Source organism: Dreissena polymorpha, chromosome 13 (assembly GCF_020536995.1).
Source record: "Dreissena polymorpha isolate Duluth1 chromosome 13, UMN_Dpol_1.0, whole genome shotgun sequence".
Taxonomy (NCBI): Eukaryota; Metazoa; Mollusca; class Bivalvia; order Myida; family Dreissenidae; genus Dreissena; species Dreissena polymorpha.
The window spans coordinates 53,107,853-53,120,131 of NC_068367.1; the positions used below are offsets into that span (position 1 = coordinate 53,107,853).

At 37.5% G+C, this 12,279-nt stretch overlaps 1 protein-coding gene across 1 annotated transcript; it reads right to left on the bottom strand.

Annotated features, from left to right (window-relative positions):
- Positions 1-10,407: 10,407 nt before the first annotated feature.
- On the bottom strand, positions 10,408-11,451 carry LOC127854664 (uncharacterized). The gene has a single exon (XM_052389725.1). The coding sequence runs from the start codon at positions 11,449-11,451 to the stop codon at positions 10,408-10,410; it is 1,044 nt and encodes a 347-aa protein (XP_052245685.1).
- Between the last annotated feature and the right edge of the window lie 828 nt (positions 11,452-12,279).

A 12,279-nucleotide genomic window follows, 5' to 3' on the forward strand; every position in this document is an offset into this window, starting at 1 on the left:
CCTGTGCCATCGAAGCAAATTACGCTATGGACAGAAGATGCGATGTCGCATAAGAATTATTTGAGTAGTTCGATTAGGAGCAAAGACCTGAATTTTGAAGTATACCGAAACGTGTTCTTATATTATGAATGCATATATATAAAAGTCTGCCTTGTCATAGTTGCGCATCTTTACAAGTGCACGGGTCAAATATGTCAATAAATCTATGCCCAACGGCAAAACTTTAGTAGTAAAGATGAGGTTTATGAAATCATGATATGAACAGTTACGTCTATCATTACCCATTACTCTAAGGCAATAAAGTGGCGCGCGCCTGTCAAAAATTTACTGGCTGCACGTGCGTAAAGTGACAAAATACCAAATAGTCGAAATAGTAATCATATGATGCCTAAGGCGGTACACAAGTCATATTAAGTAAATGGCTTGTCAGATGTCAAACTGTCATGTACTTATCCGAAGTATGTTTTGAGGTATTGACTTATATTTTTCGTTGTAAAGAATTTATTTTTTTGAAAAAGATATCACAGTAAGTTGTCATGACGATATTTAACAATAACTAAGGGGATATTTATAAATGTTTGCCATGATTTTGAACAACTTATACTTGTATCACCACGACGCAGATAAAAATATCGAGATTTGAAGACAACGCCGAAGAAGAGAGACTTCGCGAGACAACGCCTTCCACAACGAATAGAAGAAAACAAACAACATGATTAGGATGGAACATCACGGCGTTTACTCTCAAAGTGAATACCTGGTTCTATCGCTAAAAGAAGACCCAACGCCAGAAGTTTTCTAAGGACAACAAGTGACACAACACTGGACACAATACTTGTAACGTTAACACTATAGAGTAGATGCAGCCGTTCAACTGTTTGACGTGCGTAGATATCGCATTTGGAATGATACTTCCGAGGCCTAAGACATCAAGGAGAACACTGCTATAGTTAATACCTCGTGAGCATTATGGCCAATAGAAGATCTTAATGTCCCGAGAGAAACGAAGACGCTGGGACCATCAACAAACGTACAAACGACAACGAAAACAACAACGACGATGAATACAACGGAAACGACAATCGACGACGCAAGTTAAACATCGGAAAGCAGAGCTGAATCAAAAAAACGCATTCCAATCGCCACGGACGAACCTACAATCGGCTTATCTTCATGACGGCGGCAATGACTTCAATGAAACATCGTATTCGCCGCGAGCTACAACTTCAAGACAACATGGACGACACCAGATGTACAGATGGCCAACGATCAACAGATGATGTTCTACACAACATTTTGATTGACATTTAAATTGTATAACAATTACTAATGTTATTTATTTCAGCAGAGACGCTTGTCAAGGAAATCTTATTGTTATCCGCATATTCTCCATCATTTGTGTGTGTTTATATGAATCTAGTTTCTTTCTTCATTAAATTAGTAATTTAATAGTAAAAATTTTAAAAGATTTTTTTAATATCATAAAATATTAAAAAAAATAAAATAAAGGGGAAGCTGTGTAATGTAACGGGTTATAATGGGTATATTTCAGTAAAATGTATATGCAATGTATTTTATTATTATGAGTTTATTATATGAAAGGATAATAGATATATTTCAGTAATATGTAACGAACAGAAAAATATAAGAATCGTGACTCGCAAAATGCATATAAACAATTAGTAGGTACATTAAGCGGGAAAAAGCGACATTCCGATGCGTAAAAATATAAGAATCGTGACTCGCAAAATGCATATAAACAATTAGTAGGTACATTAAGCGGGAAGAAGCGACATTCCGATGCGTTTTCCAGGTGTGAATACAAATTGTAGATGTCAAATTGAATGGAGACCCGCGAGTACAGAGGCGTAAAAGTCCGGTATGCACACGTTTGACGCCCATTACTTGATGACAGGCGTGGGTCACGAATTAGGCGAGTACGTAACGAAATTGGTATAAAAGCGGAGTAATTTTAACGGATAGGAGCTAGTTTGACAATCGAGTAGAGTAACCACGCTTTCTTGACGTGGCGGCCAATAGGCCGCCTCGCTGTAAAATTGTACTTCATGAACATTAGAAGCGTTTTGTTAGAAATTATTTAACAGAAATAAATCTCGATGAAAACAGAAATGAACTTTAGTTGTTACTGTGTGGTCACAATGTGTAATTACGTGACATGAATGTCATTTGTAAACTGCATGTGTGCAAGTCAACCAAGGCATGGTCATTGAACATAAACCGAACTTAGGCAACTCCTTTCCAAACTTATTTAAAGCGTAATAACAAATATACATGAGGTTCCTATCATAGATTACGTTTTAAGTCATTAGTTTGTGCATTGTATTTAAAAGAAAGGTATGAGTGTATGCTTAAGTACATTTAAACACGTTTGTTTTATCGTCTCATGTTATTTTTTTCATCTGAACTCAATCGAGAAATTTCCTATAATAAAACAAAACTTTCCATTGGAAAGACAAGTTAAAACAAAAAATGTAATGGAAGAAATTGAGATTGCAGTTACTGCAAAGCCAATCGAAATAATGTAACATTCTGCCTCTCGAAACGGTCATTTTCATCGGCAGCTGTAATACTATTGCCAGACTAATGTCATAATGTATCGGCATTAATCAGAATTCAATGTGGTCATAAAACCTCCGCAATGTTTGGAAACCGTCAGTGGCAATTCAAATCATTCACGTTCGCATTTCAGCAAGTACAGGATAAAGTGTCTACCTCAACACAAAGCTGCTAATAAGATGAGTAACGAACATTTTTATTACCAAAACCTGCATTTTTACGTATTGGTATCAACTATTATAGCAAAACGAAAAAGTGTTTGTAAATACGTAATCGCACGCCTGACATTTTAAGGTTAAGAAACTTTCCATTTAGATGCGTTAAATAAGATGTTATAGCGAGTCCTTTCATCTGATTTTAACTTTACGGAACATGTCCCAGCAATGTCCCGTTCTCATGTGAATGAATAATGCGCAGCTCACGTTTCATAATGCGTCTTAAAAAGGGACTCATCACTAGATATAATAATGTGTTTTTAAGATATCACAAATGTACTTGTTTTTTTTTTTTATATAAAACAACCTTATGTTGTACGTTGGCCGGTCTAATAATAGATTAATTGTAATTTCATACAATAATGCGTAATGCTATAAACAAGTGTGAGGCCAATTGTTGTGTAAATATTACTGATTATATTATTCTCATATTATTATATTATTCTACCTGAGTACACATTCTGAATTACGTAGTCATGTGGTAGCAATTTTGCAATCGTACAATAATATTATAATGTTTGCTAACCTCAAATCGACCTCTTTATAAAAGCGTTCATTTAAGAAAAACATTAGCTGTTTTAAATATTATGTATTTTAAACTGTGTCAGATATAAAAGCGTCTTTAAGTTTTACATGTTTGCAGCCAAAGGGCATATGTTTACCTCAAGTTATAATGCAAATACAATATTATTAGATGAATCACAATCCAAAACCTTTGGCATTTTGCGTTAAATTTCGGGTAGGTAGAAGCGGTTGTATTCAAATGAAACGCCCATTATTGACTTTGATATGAATGGTTAATTGATTCTCTTTGCTTTAGATCCCTTCTGCGGCCGTTTCAACCCTCATGAACCGTGCCGTTTTGATCAGCATAAACATTCTTATGGCAGAGTTATTTGTTTTTGAAATATAGTTAAATCGTAATGAAAGTTCGTTTATCTTTAATGCGGACCGCTTTTTACGTTCATACATTGTTGAATACGGGTATGTATATAAAACAAATCATTATATCGGTATAGTTCCAGCACAGTAATGCGATGCATATTTCGGATATGATTCACGTACTCGAAGCCTACGTTAAATTCTATTTCGACAACGTTATTGGTTCGTCGATAAAATGAGATGTAGCTTCGCGCATGCAGTCAGTGGCAAAGCGTAATGGCGGCGGTCTGATTAGCGAAGTTTATAGTGCAGATTATTCTTTGGATTTATTTCTTAAAATCGCGTGTTCGATGTGTCCTTTTGTGGCCATCGGCACGAAAACTCTTCCAGTGTCATTTTTAGACCTGGGGTTTATGTTGACAGTGTCAGTTGTCTTTTGTCCGACGATTTGTTTTATTCTGAAAACACGTGTTTTTTCAAAATGGCGGACGTTACGCCAAGTACAAAAAAGACATCGACAAAAGAAACAACAAGCGGTACAACCACTACTACTAGTGGTAATACTTCGGTAAAACTGACACAGAATAAGCAGACTGCGACAGCGTCGGCTTCTAGTAAGTCGGCGAAGGACAAATCTGTGTCCGACGCTGATTTACAGTCAAATATTCTGGAGGCATTGTCGGACATAAAACAGCAACAGTTAGCCACCGATGTCAAGTTGACGGAACTTGTTACACGCGTTTCGGCTTTAGAAGAGATGCCAGTAGATTATTACTATGAGGAATATATGGAGGAAGGGGAATTGGCAGAAGGAGAGTTTCCTAATTGTAAAGCATAACACACAGTAAATGCATCCTTTTCTCATAAACGAGATCTCGAGAGTTCTCGTTTCAGTCAAATGAATAAGCGTTTGAAAGGGCAGGTGTTTTTGGGCCCTGCTATTCAAGAAACACTAGCTTCAAACATAAATGATGTGTTTATAAACGGGCTTAAAGAGGACAAATATTCAAACATGATTAAAGATGAGGCACTTCCTCGCCCTGAAAATTGTGAAGCATTACAAACAGTAAAGTGTTACAAGATTGTTTGGGATTTCCTTCAAACAAATACAAAGTTTTTAGACAAAAAGTTACAGAACACTGAAACTTCAATCATCAAAGCAGCAATTTTAGTTGCGCAAGCAGTGGATTCAATGGCAAACGCTGAACTGCAAATTAAAGAACTGGGCATAGATATTAGCAAACCTTTGGAAAATTGCCAAGATGCTCTCTCGCTTTTGGGACATGCGAACAAACAAATTAACATGACAAGGAGGGAAGCTTTAAGGCCTGAAATGAAGAGACCTTACTCTTTTTTGTGTTCATCTACACAGCCATAAAATGAGAAGCTATTTGGTGATATCGAGAAATCGGCCAGAGAAATAATTTCTCAAAACATTGGAAATGAGCTCCAATATGACTCCCGTCCAGCGAGAGGATAACCAATGTTTCGCGTGGCCGTTGTTCCTCTATTCATCATCAGCCTCATCGGCCTTCGGGAAAACTGGATCGCAAATTCATGATCCAAAAAAATGGAGGAGGAGGGGCCAGGGTCCTCCTCATCAACCCGTCATGAAACAATAAATGTTTCAGAGGTAAAAATAATTTCATGTACAGAAGTTGTAGGAGGCCGTTTGAAAGATTTTTCCTCGGCATGGAAAAGTATTACTCAAGATCCAAAAATACTTGATATAGTAGAAAATTGTCATTCTGATTTCTCTGAATTGCCTCCTCCACAAGAAAAATTTACTCAGCATACATTTAATCATAAAGAGGAATTTTTTATTGATATTGAAATCAATAAATTACTACAACTGAAGGTCATAATTGAAGTTGATTATCACCCTCGACAATTCTTGCCCCCTATATTTTTACGGGCAAAAAGAAAACCAGTATCGCATGATACTTAATTTGAAAAAAATTAAATGCATATTTTCCATATAAACATTTTAAACTGGAAAATTTTGAAAATGCACTTAATTTGGTTTCTAATGACATGTATTTTGTATCTATTGATATTAATAATGCATATTATAGCATTCCTATAGCTGAAGAAAAAAGCAAATGCAAATGCATGTGTTTATAGTCTGATTACTATATACATATTCAATCGACTTTGACATTTGCCCCCCGATCACTGGGATATCAGTCGTCCGTTTACATTCGGCGCAGTTTGCAGCCACGGAACATTGACTTTTATCCCTCACAGGTACCCATTTATACACCTGGGTAGAGAGGAGCAGATGTGGGATAAATTTCTTGCTCAAGGAAATTCCAGTGGTCAGGGCGGGATTCGAACCCGGGACCTCTCGATCCCTACACCAGCGTCCTACCATTAGACCACCGCTCCCAAGAACAACAGCTTTATTTTCGTTTCATGTGGCGGGGAAAAATCTTTCAATATGTCTGTATGCCTAATGGTGTGTCGCCAGGACATATAGTTTATACCAAGCTCATGAAACTTGTGTATGCTAAATTAAGAACAGATGAGCATTTGAGTACAGGTTACATTGATGACAGTTTACTTGGAGGCACATCAAAAGAAAAATGTTCTGTAAAAATACAAGAAACTTCTACTCTCATGACTACCCTGGGTTTCTTGCTAAATAGGGACAAAAGTGTTTTTATCCCAACCCAAATCTTTACATATCTTGGAAATGTTATTGACTCGCAGAAGAAGTTTATTTACCTGATGAGAAAAGGCAAATGATAATATTTGAATGTTCTAAACTGTACACATGTGAAACTGCTACTATTCGCACGATAGCTCATGTCATAGGTTTGATTGTGTCAAGTTTTTCTGCTGTGGATCTAAGAAAATTGCATTATCGTCAGTTAGAAAAAGGAAAATCTCTGGCATTAAAAGTATGCAAAGGCAAGTTCGATTCAATCATGAATATTTCTCCTCCTATGAAATCAGACTTACAATGGTGGATAAATAATATTCATTCTCAAGTCAGGCAAATTCGCAGAGAAAACCCTTATGTAATTATTCACACTGATAGGAGTAGGTCTGGCTTGGGTGCAAAATTGGGTACCGAAAAGATCGGTGGCCATTGGTTAGAAATAGAAGAGTATTATATTAATGCTTTAGAAAAGTTAGCAGTTCTATTTGCTCTACAAGCATTCCAGCATTTGATAAAAGGAAAATATATCTAAGTTTTCCCTGACTCCACTACCACAGTTAGTTATGTTAACAATTTCGGAGAAGTAAAATCTTATGATTGCAATCAAATTAGTCAAAACGTTTGGCAATTTTGTATTGACAATAACATGTGGATCATGTGTGCACATATACCAGGCACTGATAATGTTGATGCAGATCAGGCATCAAGAGAATTTAAAGACAACATAGAATGGTCATTAGATGGTGACATTTTTAGCAGTATTTGTGTAAAATATGGCATACCCTCTGTAGATTTGTATGCTACTAGATTAAATAAAATACTCATGGAAACTAGACGCAGAGTGCAGCTTTGTAAATGCTTTTAGCATTGATTGGGGGACATTTGATTTATGCTATTTTTTTCGCCCCTTTCAGTGTTATAGAACGTTGCATTCAAGGTGGATCGGGCTCGGGGTTGGGGCTTTTTCCATTATGGCCAACACAACATTGGTGGCCGCTGATGATCGAAACACTGGTCGATTTTTCTTTGATACTCCCTCGACAACACAGAATACTAACCCTAACACATTCAGACAAAGATCATCCTTTAGAACAACAGTTGGTGCTGATCGCATGCAAGCTGTCGGGGCATCCTTTAGAAACCGAGGTTTTTCAACAACGGCTACCAGAGTGTTTATTGCTTTGTGGCGAACTTCCACAAAACGCGAGTATAAAGTGTATATTCGCAGATGGTTTCTGTTCTGTGACAAACAGCAGATTGATAGATTTTCAGTTTCTATAATAAAAATCATAGACTTCGTTACTGAGGAATTTCAGCGTGGTTTAGGATATTCAGCAATGAACACTGTGCTGGAAGACATCCTTTAGTTACACGGTTTTGGAAGGGAGTTTATCATCTTAGACGATCATGTGCTCGATACACACATTTGGAATGTTGACTTGGTCCTGAAATACCTACAGAAACTTTCTCCAGTAAAACATTTGAGTCTCAAAGATTTAACATTAAAATAAGTAATGCTAATTGCTCTTGTGAATGCAGCGCGTGTGCATACTATTCAGTTACTGACTATTAAAGGCTACAAGAAGTTGCCTTCCGAGTTCATTTTTCAGTTTGATAATTTTTTTAAACAGAACAGACCTAGTTATAATGTGTGTAGTTTTATTTTAAAGTGTTATTCGCCAGATAGGCGATTATGTGTATATTTTGTTCTAAAAGAATACTTGAAAAGGACAAAAAGTTTGCGGACAAAAACAGATAAGCTGTTAATTAGTTATACAAAACCACATGGTTCTGTTTCTCGTGATACGATTGCTAGATGGATCAAAGTGGTCATGGCGAGAGCTGGAATTCACATTACACAGTTTACAGCACATAGTGTTAGGGCAGCTGTTACTTCTAAAGCAAAACTGACTGTGCCTATAGAAGAAAATATGCAGAAAGCCGGTTGGACAAACAAAAGCACTTTTGCAAAGTACTACGACAAAAACATTTTGCAAGAGAATTCTTTAACAGAAGCGGTACTCAAAATGTAATGGTAGGAATGTACAATTTTATCATACATAACAAGGTTACATCTTTGCATGACCTTGCTTTAAAGTCTCATTTTATCGACGAACCAATAACGTTGTCGAAATAGAATTTAAAAATTAAACGAGTACTTACTTGGAAGACGAAGTTTGATTGTAATTCTATGAGACAATGTGTGGGAGGAGATAAAATGCCTCCCGCCCACCCTACATTTTGGATTTTTTGAAAAACAATTGGTTCAGTCCTTCTTTTTTCGTTCATGCCATGATGTTTTTTTCTTTAAAGACTGACTGCGCATGCGCGAGGCTACATCTCATTTTATCTCCTCCCACATTGTCTCATAGAATTATAATCACACTTCGTCTTCCAAGTAAGTACTCGTTTATTTTTTAAATTATTATCATTAGCTTGTTTTAAAATTTTGTGCGAGTTACATCTATTACAAAACTGGCTGTGTATAACGATACCACTGCTGGGAAAGTCCATGAATCCTGTCAGAATAGTTTTGACTTTTTTATTTGGACGGTTTTTTTCCTAAACCAAAACATGGTTAAGGAAGTGTGCATGCGCGCTTCAAATTGATATACCAAATATGATGTGATGGGCTACTCAATAAGTGGTGTACTTTGTTTGTTTTTTTTGTTATTTCAAGCTAAAAGCAGAAACGCAGCAACGATTGTGTATGCAAAATGTTTATTATAATTTGCGGTTTAAATATTCCACAAACATGCTTAAAGCATATGTTTATATTGTTTATGCCATGCCTGTCAATATAAATAATAATAATAAATAACAAATTGTATATCTTTATTTATGTCATGCTCTGATATTAGCATGACGTTAACCCGCGGAACAAGTAAACTCAACTTATAATTTCAGGATCGTTTATTGTTCCATCTTGAGACCATAAATGTGTTTGGTAAAATAACCGTGGGGGCTATAAAGACTAATAATTTGGTGTTAGCGCGGACCGCGCCTTTTACTGTTGGAACAACCGATTCAGCACATTAAAAGGGTTACATAGCACTTACTTAGTTATAAACCAGTATACAATTGAGTTCGAGGGCTCTGGACAACACACTCCGCGTCCGATGTCGACGACATCGTCAACTTTACTTGGGACGAAACTATCAGTCTATAACCTCATAATTCTATAAACGTTACATATGCATACAGTGCAATTTAATGTTGTATTACAGCTTTTCAAACATGGTAACATTTAACTGAGTAAATACCAAAATGTTAAATATGATTTGAAAAATGAATGAACAACACAATTAAAATGTCTTATAAGTCACTTATACATATACATGTAGTAACGATGTCATGAATGTTCTCAAAACTACACACAACTAATGTTCATCAAACACATCAATTTGACTTGCCGACTGTAATAAGAAAAATTGACAAACAAAGTAAAATGTTCATACTTAAAACAAGCATTTTGCATGTCGTCATACAACTTACATACATGCATAACTAAGAGCTGTCAAAAGCTTACTGTGTCTTTGTATAATCGTATGCTAATCAATAATAATTTCAAAACTGAGTGTTTCAAAAATGCAATGTCAGATGAATGGCGTAAAAATGTCAAAGAATACAAATCATGACTAGTAATTAATAACAATTGTTATGCTCTGAAAATGTGTGGCTAGTGAAATTCTCTGTGCCATATTCTCAAAAGAACTCACTTACAAGTAAAACTAGCTCAGACATGGGTCGGGTGAGAAAGACAGGCTTCCCTTCTCGAATGACCTTGACCTTGACACTACGTACTTTTTCATCAGAGCTAGGAACACCTGCGAAACTGTGGCTAAGGGCCACATATTCCTACTCACAGTGTCTTGCATTAACACCACATCATCTTCCTTCAGATTGTGCTGAGGAGATTGCCATTTACACCTCTTTTAAAGAGAAGACAGAAACTCTGAACCCCACCTAGCCCAAAACATATCAGCAAGAACTTGAACTCGTTTCCATTCAGACCTGTATAAATCTTTGAGATTAAGAGGTTTTGCCAAGGGCGGAAGAGGTTCGGACTTATGCGTCAACAAGGTGGCTGGGCTGAGGATCCTCAGGCGCTTCACCATCGGAAGACACGGGAATAAGGGGGCGTCCATTAACAATAGCTGACACTTCGGCCGTGAAGGTTAGCAAAACGTCATGTGTCAGGTTTTTCTGTCCATGTTGCATCAACAAACTATCTAGAATTCTCCGAACCACCCCAATCATCTTTTCCCACACGCAACCCATGTGGGATGCATGTGGAGGGTTAAATTCCCAGGACACCTTTTGCTGCTGAAGGTAGGAACGTACAGGACCGTCTTCAACAGACACTGCTCGTATGTTTAAGTTTTCCGTGGCTCCTATAAAATTTGTACCTCGATCATATCTAATTTCAACCACTTGACCGCGGATCGAGACAAATCGTCTCAGGGCATTAATGAATTCACTAGAACTAATTTCTTCTATTAGTTCAATGTGAATGGCCCTAATGCTTAAACAAGTGAAAAAGACTCCCAACCGCTTACTGGAGGCCTGGCCTCCTCTAGTCTTTATGCTCACGATGGACCAAGGGCCAAAGACATCCACTCCAACATAGCTTAATGGTCGAGCATATGTGACTCTATCTCTTGGGAGATCTGCCATCATCTGATTTTGTTGTTTGCCGCGCAGGCGCCTACAAGGGACACATGAGAAAATATATGAAGAAACACGCCGTTTTCCACCTGTGATCCAATATCCACCAAATCTGATGGCACCTTCTGTAAAGTGTCTACCCTGGTGATGTACGGACTCATGAAAGTTCCTAATAAGAAGAGTCTCTAGGTGACTTTTCTTTGGTACAATGACAGGATTCGTTTCTGTAGAAGACAGTTCAGAATGCTGTAGTCTACCACCTACACGCAGGACATTTTGAGAGTCTAGGTATGGGTTGAGAGCTAGTAAGGAGCTTCTTGAGCTGATAGGAAGGCCTTGAGAGAGGTTAATGATCTCGTCTTCAAAGTATTCAGCTTGGTACTCCTTTACAATAAGTATTTCTGCTTGCAACAAACTTGAGCGGTTTGAGGATTGAGCACACATATGCCACCCAGTACACTTAGTAGAAATGCTTATAGACTGACAAATGTGCTTGAGAGAACAGATGGCCTTCATCAGACTAAGAAACGAGGAGAACCTGTTGAACCTGTCAGATCCCAACTAACATGTATTTGTAATGACATTAGTTGCCATGGTAACCACCTCCGGACGTATTTCCTTGTCATCATCCGGGTTCAGCAAAGGATGTTCAGTGTGAAAATAGACTTCTTTGAAAAACATTTCAGGGAAGCAGTCATTCCCCTCGTACCTACATCAGCTGGGCTTTGTTTAGTATCGACATAGAACCACTGACTAGATTCTGACAAATCCAGAATACGTTGAACCGTATTTGACAAATATGTATGAAACCTTCTTGTACGATTACAGATATAACCGAGAACTACTTTACTGTCTGTAAAGTACCTGACCTTGTGAATCGAGACATCTTGTTCTCTGCATATGGTACCTACAACCTCTTCGGACAAAACGGCAGCTCAGAGTTCTAGGCGTGGTATAGTGTGGCCGCTAGATAGAGCAACCTTGGTTTTTCCTATCACAAACCCTACCTTTCTTGTGTTCTGTGACTGACCAGAGACTACGTATGCCACTGACGCAACTGCCTTTTCCGAAGCATCTGAGAATACCAGCAATTCATTGTGAGAAAACTGGCTAAGTGAAATACTTAGATAGGTCCTAGGTATGAGAAGCTGCTCCAAATATTGTAAGGACATTGTCCACTCCTTCCATGGCTTCAGATATTTATCAGGCAAAGGAATGTCCCATCCATCATTTACGACAGTCATTTCTATCAACATGCATTTACCGTCGTAG

What these genes read in the sequence shown, in the direction of transcription:
- LOC127854664 (XM_052389725.1), bottom strand. Translation starts at nt 11,451, where the DNA reads ATGTGTGCTCAATCCTCAAACCGCTCAAGTTTGTTGCAAGCAGAAATA.